The 13,668-nt window shown below is 40.4% G+C and overlaps 1 protein-coding gene across 3 annotated transcripts in view; it reads right to left on the bottom strand.

Annotated features, from left to right (window-relative positions):
- LOC117529159 (amyloid-beta A4 precursor protein-binding family A member 1-like) overlaps positions 1 to 13,668 on the bottom strand; it is a 50,484-nt gene that overhangs the window by 14,179 nt on the left and 22,637 nt on the right. For 2 of the 3 annotated variants that reach the window (XM_034191857.1, XM_034191860.1), the window contains exons 6-7: positions 8,232 to 8,264; positions 7,921 to 8,007 (exon numbers count right to left, since the gene is read on the bottom strand). In XM_034191857.1, coding sequence (XP_034047748.1) covers positions 7,921 to 8,007; positions 8,232 to 8,264 — 120 coding nt within the window. The remainder of the gene's footprint in view (positions 1 to 7,920; positions 8,008 to 8,231; positions 8,265 to 13,668) is intronic. The other variant, XM_034191859.1, reaches the window with a different exon arrangement.

The raw sequence follows: 13,668 nt of genomic DNA, 5'->3' as shown, positions 1-13,668 counted from the left end.
TTTTCATGCAGTTGTTCACAAAGTAGTGATCCTCACCCCATCTTTGCTTGTGAACAGCTGACTTTTGGGGATGCTCCTTTTATACCCAATCATGACACTCACCTGTTTCCAATTAGGTCATCATCAACTCATCAACTTTCCCAGTCTTTTGTCGCCCCATCCCACCTTTTTTGAAATGTGTTGCAGGCTTCCATTTCAAAATGAGCAAATATTTGCCAAAAACAATAAAGTCTATCAGTTTGAACTTTAAATATCTTGTCTCTGTGGTGTATTCAATTGAATATAGGTTGAAGAGGATTGTATTCTGTTTTTATTTACATTTTACACAATGTCCCAACTTCATTGGAACTGGGATTGTACATGTTTCTCATATATTATGTAAAAGCTAGCGAGAAATAAACACTTCTAAAACTGAAAACACTGTTTTTGGAACCTAATAACACCTCTGAACTTATTTACAAGCCATTTTGCCGAGGTTAGCGTGGTGATGTCACTTCCTGGTGTAGCTACTAACTATCAGCTTTGCTTCTGTTATATTATGTAAAAGCTAGCAAGAAATAAACACTTCTAAAACTGAAAACACCGTTTTGGGGATCTGATAACACCTCTGCAGTCATTTACAAGACATTTTGCAGAGATTAGCTTGCACAATAACTTTTGCTAACTCAAAGCTAACTTCCTATGGAGTTAAATTTGTCTCATTAGTAACTGCAAATGCACAGAGGGTGATCTACAAATATTCCTTGATTTGCACTTTGTACAAATTGTCCATAAGACAATAGGATCTTAATAAATAATTACACAATTGCAAATTATAAAGAACACAATGCTCATACGGCTGAGGGTATTTAGACAGGGATATTTCCATAACAATTCGATCAATTTAGGTGCCAAAAGCTTCTTTGTTGTTCCTAGACCAATTTTTTTTCCATAGAATTGATTTTCACTTAGGCCATTTTTGTATTATCATATTTAATGAGATAATTTGCATATTTGCTAAAAAAAAATAGCAATTTTTCATATTTTCCTTAATGATTCTGAGGAATTTTGCAAATAGAAAGAATAAAATGTTTGACTGATATACAAATACAAACACCTGGACAAGGAAAAATCCCAGGCTAGAATGCTTTTTATTGACTATAGCTTTGCTTTTAATTCTCTTGTCCCTGTAAGGCTCATCCAGAAACTGATACTTTTGGGTTTGAGTGATGCCGTTTGCAAATGGATTTTTAGTTTTTAACTGGAAGACCACAAAGAGTCAAGATCAATGGCTGTGTCTCTGATGAACTTATTGTTAATACTGGCTCGCCATAAGGTTGCATTTTAAGCCCATTGTTGTACACTTTGTACACTTATGACTGTGTTGCGTCCTTTCCTAATAATTTGATAATTAAGTATGCAGATGACACAACTATTATTGGTTTGATCTCTTCTCATGATGACTCTCTGTATAGATCTGAAGTGCAAAAGGTGGTTTCCTGGAGCAAGAAAAACAATTGAAGTTAAATACTGCGAAAACTTTTGAGTTGGTTGTTGACCTCACTAAAAATAGATCTTATGCTCCCATCATATTAAATGGCGTTGAGGTGAAAACAGTTGGAAACTGTAAATTTCTGGGATTGTTTTTATCTGATGACTTGAGCTGGAATTATAACACCAAGGGAATTGTTAAAAAGTCTTGACAACTGCTTTTTTTTTCTGCGTAAGATGAAAGAATTCACTCTGAACAAGAATATTCTCTTAAATTTTTATCACAGCTGCATTGAAAGTCTTCTTACAAACGCTATAACTGCATGGTTTGGAAATGCCACTGCTAAAGAAAGGAAGGCTTTGAATAGAGTGGTTCGTTCAGCCTGTAGGACTATTGGTGTGGAACTGTCTGTCCTGGAGGACATTTACTTTGGCTATTACTAAAGACCTCCTGCATCCCGCCAGGGACCTGTTTGAGCTTCTTCTCTTGGGTAGGCGCTATCAGTCTATTAAATGTGGGACATCACATTATAGAAAAAGTTTCTTCCCACAATCCATGGCAATGATCAACACTCTTTGATTAGTTTTAAATCTTAAATTATTTTGTGGCTTTGTCGTTTTTATGGCATTTTTTTTATGTTCTTTTATGTCTTTTTATTGTTTGTGTATGTCTTGCTAGTGCACTTTTGAGCTCCTTCCACCCTTTTTCCAATGTGGTTTTAATACTGCAAATGGCAAATAAACTTGAACTTGAAATGAAGCTAACCAATAATAGTCCAAATAATCACTAATGTAGTCATAGCTTGTTTTTAACCTTGCATAAATTATGCAAATGTGACGAATGTTCAACTTTCATGTATCAATGTCAGATTCCTCGGCTAAAACCATCATACAAGAGTTATATTAATGAAATTTGATACAATTCAATTTATTTTGCAGTGTATTTCAGAATTTGTGCAAGTATAACTTGTAGAAGTGTTTTTTAATGCTGATTTGCATGCAAATTAATATACTCAACAAAAATATAAACGCAACACTTTTGGTTTTGCTCCCATTTTGTATGAGATGAACTCAAAGATCTAAAACTTTTTCCACATACACAATATCACCATTTCCCTCAAATATTGTTCACAAACCAGTCTAAATCTGTGATAGTGAGCACTTCTCCTTTGCTGAGATAATCCATCCCACCTCACAGGTGTGCCATATCAAGATGCTGATTAGACACCATGATTAGTGCACAGGTGTGCCTTAGACTGCCCACAATAAAAGGCCACTCTGAAAGGTGCAGTTTTATCACACAGCACGATGCCACAGATGTCGCAAGATTTGAGGGAGCGTGCAATTGGCATGCTGACAGCAGGAATGTCAACCAGAGCTGTTGCTCGTGTATTGAATGTTCATTTCTCTACCATAAGCCGTCTCCAAAGGCGTTTCAGAGAATTTGGCAGTACATCCAACCAGCCTCACAACCGCAGACCACGTGTAACCACACCAGCCCAGGACCTCCACATCCAGCATGTTCACCTCCAAGATCGTCTGAGACCAGCCACTCGGACAGCTGCTGAAACAATCGGTTTTCATAACCAAAGAATTTCTGCACAAACTGTCAGAAACCGTCTCAGGGAAGCTCATCTGCATGCTCGTCGTCCTCATCGGGGTCTCGACCTGACTCCAGTTCATCGTCGTAACCGACTTGAGTGGGCAAATGCTCACATTCGGTGGCGTTTGGCACGTTGGAGAGGTGTTCTCTTCACGGATGAATCCCGGTTCACACTGTCCAGGGCAGATGGCAGACAGCGTGTGTGGCGTCGTGTGGGTGAGCGGTTTTCTGATGTCAATGTTGTGGATCGAGTGGCCCATGGTGGCAGTGGGGTTATGGTATGGGCAGGCGTCTGTTATGGACGAAGAACACAGGTGCATTTTATTGATGGCATTTTGAATGCACAGAGATACAGTGATGAGATCCTGAGGCCCATTGTTGTGCCATACATCCACGAACATCACCTCATGTTGCAGCAGGATAATGCACGGCCCCATGTTGCAAGGATCTGTACACAATTCTTGGAAGCTGAAAATGTCCCAGTTCTTGCATGGCCGGCATACTCCCCGGACATGTCACCCATTGAGCATGTTTGGGATGCTCTGGACCGGCGTATACGACAGTGTGTACCAGTTCCTGCCAATATCCAGCAACTTCGCACAGCCATTGAAGAGGAGTGGATCGACATTCTACAGGCCACAATTGACAACCTGATCAACTCTATGCGAAGGAGATGTGTTGCACTGCATGAGGCAAATGGTGGTCACACCAGATACTGACTGGTATCCCCCCCCCAATAAAACAAAACTGCACCTTTCAGAGTGGCCTTTTATTGTGGACAGTCTAAGGCACACCTGTGCACTAATCATGGTGTCTAATCAGCATCTTGATATGGCACACCTGTGAGGTGGGATGGATTATCTCAGCAAAGGAGAAGTGCTCACTATCACAGATTTAGACTGGTTTGTGAACAATATTTGAGGGAAATGGTGATATTGTGTATGTGGAAAAGTTTTAGATCTTTGAGTTCATCTCATACAAAATGGGAGCAAAACCAAAAGTGTTGCGTTTATATTTTTGTTGAGTACTTTAATGGCACTCGTACTGGTCGTATGACAAAGCATAAACTGACAAAACATTATCATTTGAGAATCGAAGAAATGAATTAACACCTACTTCTACCTACCTCCTTCTTCTGCACTATGCTTGTCTGGTAGCAGTGTGAGGCTTGACTTGCTTCTTTGTTGTTCATACATTCGGATTCTTGTTTCAATGAAATCTTCGCCTTGCTTTCCGGAATACATGGTGGTCTGGATGAAGCTCAGGATCTGCTCAGTATCCTGTGCTGAACGTTTTTCCTTCCCTAGTGGCGCCAATAGGTTGGAGTTGCCTAGGCTGATCATCTTCTTCATTGGTTTCACTTTTCCAACTTTGTAGGGATATGAAGTAGTGTCACAACCTGTAACACTGTGATAGCCAGGTAGCACTTCACATATCTCCTCTCCATAGGCCTGGTATATTTCACTGATATCCAGGTATCTGTCCCTTTCTATTTTCATAAACCATTTCTCAGAAGGATGATATTTGCCGAAGCAGGTCAAGCCTCACACTGCTACCAGACAAGCACAGTGCAGAAGAACACGTCAAACGAGCAAACCTCCAAGCTTACATCTGGAAGCAATGTCTCCTCAGAAACATTAACTATCCTAACCCTGAAGAATGTGGCAAGTGGAGAACAGCCTTGTACCAGTCTGGTTCCGTGGCACCCAGTTTCCACCAAGTCTGTCACGCAGGAAACCTCGCGGACACAAGCACAGTGAGGAGACACACTGGGCTGATGACGAAAGTGAGCAACATCCTCCTTCAGAACCACCAAAGAAGAAGCTAGAAAAGGAAACTGCAAAACACGGTCTGTCGACAGTGTTCCACGTGTCAGCATCAGACAGCAGTGACCTTGTGCTCAGTGACTCAGAAACACTCAGTGTTGTATAGTAACGAAGTAAAAATACTTCACTACTGTACTTAAGTATGTTTTGGGAGACTTTGTACTTTACTTGAGTTTTTTTTTAATTCAGCGTACTTTCACTTTTACTTCACTACATTTCCGACCTTAATTGCATACTTCTACTCCGATACATTTTCTATGCGTCATGCCGTTACTCGTTACAAAAAAAACACATACACACACACACACACGAAAAAAGTCATGTTTTCACCCAGAGACACCACTGATCACTAGTGACTGCAACGAAGTCAGGCCGATTTGTCATGAGGCATGTCCGCTAGGCTTTTTTGCAGTTGCGCACTTGTGGGGTGTTTGTCAGGAAAATGATAATTTCTCTACATTAATTACAGACCTGCAGCGGGTCTGTAATCAACTTTTCTACAGCGCAGCTTTGCTTTGAACTTTGAACCAATCAAAGCAGTGATTCACAGGTCGAAGCAGTGATTCGCAGGTCGAAGCAGTGCTTCGATCTACGATTCGTGGGTTTGTTTATTTTGTTTTATCCTAATTTTTCCCCGCTAAAACCCTGAAGAGCATATGTCTGTGAGTAATATTTAATATTTTTATGTTAAACCGACCTGTTATAGTCTTCTGAAACAGTTGATAGATGTATTTTATAACTTAAAAACGGGACCAATTCTAACGCGTTAGCATATCTATGGCGTTTTCAATGTTAAAGTTAGCATTAAGCTGTTCGCATCAGCACGTTTGTGCTGATTTGTGTTCGTTGTCGTAAAAGAGTCAAATTGTAATTTTTTTGCATTTATTTTTATTCATATATTATAGCAACAACAATAATAGTCAATAATAATAGACTAATAATGTTACAATACAATTTTAGAGAAAGAGACAAAAAGAACCTAATGAAACAAAACACAACAGAAAAGATAAAACCATGTAACAATGAAAATAAATAAATACATATAGAAATAAATAACTGTTTCCTGTGAACACCTAGTGAGTAGCCTACTCTCGTTTAGGTTTTGAAACCTTGTTTCTGAAGTGTTTTTGTGTGATGTGCAAAATTTTCAGTATTCTGACTAATACTACCAGTCATTTACAAGCCTAGATAAACTTTAATATATATAAAAAAAAAATCAGTCAGTTTTTGATTATTAACATTTACTTGTACTTTTACTTTCAATACTACAGTACATTTAGTTGTACATTACTTGTCATACTTAAGTACAATAAATACTAGATACTTTAAGACTTTTACTTGAGTAGCATTTCATTCGGTTACTTGAACTTCTACCAAAGTCATTTTTTTAATGAGTATCTGTACTTTTACTTAAGTATGATTTTCCGGTACCTTATACAACACTGGAAAGTGACTGAGAGTGAAGAGTCTGAGTAAGCTGACATAGTTGGACACTGTAGACTATAACTGTAGTTATCATAAGTGAAACACTTATTGAACAATTCAAGCTGATCATTTCAAGCTGATGCCAGATTTAGGAGTTATTTCATTTCTTTGATTCTCAAATGATAATGTTTTGTCAGTTTATGCTTTGTCATACGACCAGTCCATCGAGTGCCATTAAAGTACTATCTCAGTTCTAATGTATTAATTTGCATGCAATAGTACTATAATTAAGTCATGTAAGAGAAGAAAGAAATACATATAAATGTTTAAGTCTGCTGAACAATTTTTTTTTTCTTGTGTTTCTTACTATCAGAGCAGTTTCCTTGGCTGATCCTGACAAGCTCATTATCGTGTACATTTTTGTATATGCAAATCAGCATTAAAAAACACTTCTACAAGTTATACTTGCACAAATTCTGAAATACACTGCAAAATAAATTGAACTGTATGAAATGTCATTCATATAACTCTTGTATGATGTTTTAGCTGAGGAATCTGACATTGATACATGAAAGTTGAACATTCGTAACATTTGCATAATTTATGAAAATTACGCAAGGTTAAAAACAAGCTATGAATACATTAGTGATTATTTGGACTTAGACAGATTCATTTGTATATCAATCAAGCATTTTATTCTTTCTATATGCAAAATTCATCAGAATCATTAAGGAAAATATGAAAAATTGCTATTTTTTAGCAAATATGCAAATTATCTAATTAAATATGCACAATACAAAAATGGACGTGAAAATCAATTCTATGGAAAAAACTTTTCTAGGAATAACAAAGAAACTTTTGGCACCTAAATTGATGGAATTGTTATGGTAAATATCCCTGTCTAATTTTAGCATTGCATTATATTTAAAACTATTGACCACAAATGAAAAACCAGTTTAACCAAACATGTTCCAAACCTGGTATCGCCTCCTCAGCTGGGTCCAAACGGCTCAAAACTACTGGTTTAATGATTTAATTTGGATTTAACATGACTATATCCTGTCACAGGATCAATTTGGAAATTAGAAACTCGGTTTGAATGTCAGGATGTTTGGGGACATTTGTTTGCACTTCTGCATTTAAAACAGGGTGTAAAACTAGCGGATCGGGGGCCAAATAAGGCTGTAAGCCAGTAGTTTAGGGCCTGCAGAATAGCTCATGTGTCATTAAATGTAGCCCATATGGTAAGTTTGCTTATGTGACACTAGTTAACCATCATCACCGGTGCCAAATCCTCTGGCACATTTTTCCAAATATTACGGTAAGGCTACTCTGCTATCAGAGGAACACGTTTTCTATCCTCTGATCTGAGTCCATGTCAGCACACATCCAACAGTTTAAAAAACTATATTTATGTAAATTGTTAAATAATGCTGCACAAACACACATTCAAGACAATCACAGTCCAGCATTTACTGTAAATATATCTGACAGTTAAATAATAACCAAAAGAAAAATACTGGAGTTCACGCCAAGCTTTGAAACGTATCAAATTTCTCATACTGACCCTGATACTGAGAAGTCATCGACACTTACTTGAGTGTCAGCATTGAGCACTTTGATCCTCTGTGTGGACATGAAGAGGTCCACTTCAGCCGTGCACGGAGCCTCGCCGTCAGGGCTCTGCGCCGCCGCGAGGCAAAAGCAAGAACAGCGGACATGAGAAGAAACAGTGACAAACATGACAACAAAAGAACTAAACAAAGATGCAAACCTAACCGCTTAGAATGGAGACGAATTTACGTGAACGCATCACAAACTGCACGTGAGGCGTTAAACAACATAAATAAAACATTTGAATGAATTGTGCTGAAAATGTGCATCAACACACACGTACACTCACTCACCTTTTTCCGGTTTTTTGCTTGTTTCTGCGCCGCCTGCACAAGAAGCAGAGAGGAGATAAAAGAAATAAAGAAAAAAAAACAAAAAAAACAAGAGATCTGTTTGAGAAGCGAGTTTTTTAGGAGAGAAAACTGACTCGCCGTCCTGCCTGCAGACTGTCTGCATTCCCAGTGCCAAATTAAGGAACAAAAGCAATTTAAAAGTGTGTGCATGTGTGGAAGAACAGTGATGTTACTGTCTGTCACTTCTGACAGCAGCACGCCGCCAGAGGCCGTCGCAGCAGACATTATCGCCACTTTCCTCTTCATCGGTGTGACACAAACGAGCCCGAAGCCAGAGAACGACCTCTTGATGTCTCACAGCTCGGAACATCTACTGTAAAACACAGAAGACGACCTTCCAAACGCTGTCGCTCACCTACGTGCACGTCTGCGCCTTATTTAAACTGCAGATCCCAAACTGGTGGCCTGGGGGCTGGATAAGGCCCGTGAGTCAGTAGTTTAAGGCCTGTATGGTTCAAAATCCTGCACGATTATTGTCGTTATTTTTAATGTGAAAGTAGAAAAGCAGTCGCAGCGTTACGTCCCACTGCAACAACTTACAATTATAGGTGTTGAGTGGACGTCCTGAAATCAAGCCTCGCTTCAGAAACATAGGGGGCACCATAAAGCAGATCCAGAAAATAAATGCCAAGTGAAACACCCGTAAAGCCCACAGTGGACAAGGCAATTAGACCCTGCCCCCTCCCCTTTAAGAATGTGCCCACTGCATACAGATGTAGCTGCTGTCCAGCCCCCCACCCTCACTAAAATCTGTTTAATTACCTGTTGAAAATCTGTATAAAGCCAAGTGACTACCGAGTGATTAATCTTGATCAGTTAAATCTTGTCACCTGGGCAGTTTTGTCAGCAGGTTTTGGGGCAATTTTTTGTTGTGCACCGTGTGTCACCATTTTCCATGGCGCCCTCTGATGGTCACAATCAAAATGACATTTGTGCCACCATTCTGTTGTATCAAAGATGGGGCGAGTTGATCCGGTACGGTCAACCTGGGCCCAAAAAAAACCCCAAAACAGTCACATGTCAACCAGGCTCAGAGTCTGCAAATAAAGCTTTCAATTGGCCGATCATGGTAGACTCTCACTGGCCACTTTATTAGGTACACCTTGCTAGTACCAGGTTGGACCCCCTTTTGCCTTTAGAACTGCCTTAATTCTTCATGACATAGATTCAACAAGGTGTTGGAAACATTCCTCAGAGATGTTGGTCCATGTTGACAAGATGATCACTCAGTCGCTCATTCAACCAGTCTGCCCATTCTCCTCTGAACTCTGACATCAACAAGGCATTTCTGTCCACACAGCTGCCGCTCACTGGATATCTTCTCCTTTTTGGAGCGTTCTCTGATGGTTGAGTGTGAAAATCCCAGTAGATCAACAGTTTCTGAAATACTCAGACCAGCCCGTCTGCCACATTCAAAGTCACTTAAATCCTCTTTCTTCTCCAGTCTGATGCTCCAGCTTGAACTTCAGCAAGTCGTCTTCACCACCTAAATGCATTGAGTGGCTGCAATGCGACAGGCTGATTAGTTATATGTGTTAATGAGCATTTCTAATCCAATTACATTTGTTCCGCAAATCTGACTGGTTAATTGTGTAAGATTTCAGACCATAAAATATTGAGTAGACGGTGACAAAATATTCAACCATTTCACATTTGATGTATAACTCCGCGCCCTGACCGTGTTGCCGTCAGCTGAGAGCGAGAGAAACCTGCACAGCGACGGCGATGCCAAAATAAGTGTATTTAAGCTACCATACGAAAGTATTGATGTGGATTCTGATACGGAATTACTCAATGCAGTTGACAACATGGAGAGATCTGAGGGTCTGCTCACAGAATTTCTAGTTTGGCATGAAGATGCTGTTGCTACGGTTAGCTTCCCCAGCCAAATTACATGCAGAAAAATAAACAGTGCAAATGATGAAATTGGATTAGAATGGGAATAACTTCTGCTGTGTCTGATGATTTGCGGACATTAATGCTGGATTACGGTTGCAAATATTTGTTTTACTGACGGCGTGTTAGCGGACCCGCTAAAACTCAATTTGCAACCGTAAATTCCAGCATTAACATCTGCGAATCATCAGACACAACAGGGTTATTCCCTAATTGGGCAACACAGTCTTGTTTGATGGTGGGCGCTAAAGGGGCAAAATATGATGCATATGACATAATTTCTCTACTTCCAGGAAAAAAACCCTGAGTTTTGGGGCAAATTACACGCAGACAAAGTGAAAATGCAAAGAAAAAGTGACGATGCAGTGAGAAAGTGGACATGTGTTGTGGTTTGTTTATGACCCGGAGCACAAACATGTCGAGGCGGTTTTGCAGGCGAGAGAACGGAGCTACTCTGGTTGGCTGTGTACGTTAACACTTACCAACACAACATCACCCATCTGCCTCGTCTTCCTTTCTCCACTGGGAACTGAAAAAAAAAACTTTTCGCGACTGCTTCGGTGATTGCAGCCGAAAACAGAACAGTACACCATTTGTCCATGTGAAGTTAGGCTGTTATACAACGGGAGCGTCTGTCCCCATAAGTGGCCAAATCCTGAGATATCACGCAGGGTTCAAACAAGACTGCGGTGTCCTATTGACAATGTTGTAATGTAACAAAGTAGAAATACTTCGTTACTGTACTTAAGTATCTGTACTTTACTTTGTTATTTACATTTCTGGCAACTTTCTCTTTTACTCCACTATATTTCCTCAATAAAATGTATACTTTTACTCAGATACATTTCCCTTAAACATCTTCGTTACTCGTTACTACAATATAAAAGTAGAAGAAATTTGATTGGGCAATGCCTGTTTGCAGAGGTGAAAGTAAGCCGGAATGAAGCAGTACACTGTACTGCAAAAAGAGATATGTAGTTGCCTTCCACTCCTGCAGCATCAAATGGCGTGTCTGACATAAAACAAGTTTAAAAGAAAAAATAAAATAAAAGATGACAGGTTGAATCTGCGCCCCAATGAGGAAGAGGAAGACTCACGTTAAAACCATTTGCGACTCCAAATGCGCACACACTGACGCACTCACACATACACACGGATCGGCTCCCACTGGAGTATAGCGCACGAGTTAACACACAATTAAGCGGAAAACTTCAGTACCGACAAAACTGTCCGACATGGTTTTTTTATTTCATTTACTTTATTTGAAATTTTTGTGGAGAAGCGCTGCAGCACCGTGTTTTGCATTCGAGAGCACAAACAGTGCAGCACTGTGTTTGGTTGCTTTGCAGTGGTTGGTGGTGGTGATGCTTGCAACGTTTTTTTTTTTTCCCCTTAAATTTGGCTAAACTGTGTAGCTATAAATGACTGTGTCTGTTTCACAAGACCCTGGCTGTTGTGTTTAACAGAAAGGTGTGTGTGGGTCTTCCAGGAAAAACGACTGCATATTTAGAAAAAGAACGGCAACTTATTCACCTGTTGCTCACTCATCCTGTCACCAACACCAGCTGCTCCGCCAGAGGCGAATCCAGCCTTTTATAGGGGCTGAGGCCCCCTCCTGGTTTATCCAAACACCACACTGGCTTTCCTTTTGTGCCGCCATTTCACTCTCCACTCATTTTGGATTTTACTTTTACTCAGCACCTTTACTTAAAGAACATTTTATATGAGAAATTTTCTTTTGATACTTAAGTACAGTAAATGTCAGACGCTTTAAGACTTTTACTCAAGTAATATTTTTAAAGGAGACATTAACTTTTACCAGAGTAATTGTATGGTAAGATACTTGTACTTTCACTCAAGTAGGACTGGCAATTGAACAGGTGTACCTAATAACGTGGCACACATACACATAGTTGTGCTCATAGGTTTACATACCCTGGCAGAAGTTTTGATTTTTTTTTTTTCTTCAGAGATTATGAATGATAACACAAAAACTTTTTTTTCACTCATGGTTAGTGGTTGTGTGAAGCAATTCATTGTCAAACAATTGTGTTTACTCATAATGTTGGTGAAAGTGTAGTGACACGGACCCACAACAGGGGGCGCAAATGAACGGTCAATAGATGAGCCAAAAGGTAACAATTTAATGTTGTGAATGTGCACAACGATTATACAGACAATCACAGAATCTGACAGCAGTCAATACACAAAGGTGACGTGTGGGCAGGCTCGAGGATAGAAGACGTCTGTCCTGAGAAGAGCCGGAACCACACGATTTCCACCGCCACAGAACCCGGTGAATACTGGAGCCGCCAAGTCCCGAATTCCCAGGTGATCACCGTCCCCGACTGTCGGATCTGGTACTGCTGGCGAGGAGCACAAACAGTGAGATGTGGGTGTGTGCACATCCAGTAACAAAACAGTCAGAAGGTGGAAAGTCACCTCCACCTCTAATCACACACTCGTGCATCTCCTGTTAAACCACTTATCTGGACTGGGTGTGAAGCGTCAATCCAGCTGATAAGGCACACCACAGGAAAACGGCTGCAAAAGAGTTCAGACTATTATTTAAGTTTAAGTCAGCAGAGAAATTACCTTCACAGGTAGATGATATCTCGGCAGCGAGGTGGAGATGACGTCCGGCTTTTATGGAGTGGATTGATGAAGTGGAGATGGGTGACAGCTGTCATGAGTTGATGAGTGACAGCTGTCAACCCCGGCTGTGTCCATGGCGGCAGCGCCCTCTCGTGCCTGAAGCCCGCACTTCAGGCAGGGCGCCCTCTGGTGGTGGGCCAGCAGTACCTCTCTCTTCTGGCGGCCCACACAACACATAATGAAAAAAGAAACTAACCAAATGACCCTGATCAAAAGTTCTTAATAAGTTCTTCTTGACAAAAAGCCTCCAGTTCTTGTAAATTCCTGGTATGTCTTGCATGAACTGCACATTTGAGATCTCTCCAGAGTGGCTCAATGATACTGAAGTCAGGAGATAGAGATGGCCACTCCAGAACCTTCACTTTATTCTGCTGTAGCCTTTGACAGGTTGACTTGGCCTTGTGTTTTGGATTGTAGTCATGTTGAAATGTCCAGTACCATGGACAACTTCTGGGCTGATAAATGGTAAATGGACTGCATTTATATAGTGCTTTTCCATCTTCATCAGACGCTCAAAGCGTTTTACATATATAAGATGCTCACTGTACACTGGGAGCAATAGGGGATTAGAGACCTTGCCCAAGGACCCTTAGTGATTTTCCAGTCAGGCTGGGATTTGAACCGAGGATCTTCTGGTCTCAAGCCCAACGCCTTAACCACTAGACCATCACCTCCACTGATGAGTGCAAATTTTCCTCCAGTATTTTCTGATAACATGCTGCATTCATCTTGTCATCAATTTTGACCAGGTTTCCTGTGCCTTTGTAGCTTACACATCCCCAAAACATCAGTGATCCACCTCTGTGCTTCACAGTAGGAAGGTTGT

The sequence above is a fragment of the Thalassophryne amazonica genome, chromosome 17, assembly GCF_902500255.1.
Source record: "Thalassophryne amazonica chromosome 17, fThaAma1.1, whole genome shotgun sequence".
Lineage (NCBI taxonomy): Eukaryota > Metazoa > Chordata > Actinopteri > Batrachoidiformes > Batrachoididae > Thalassophryne > Thalassophryne amazonica.
Note: the sequence above shows the minus strand (reverse complement) of the source record. Positions and strands in the feature narration are given on the sequence as shown.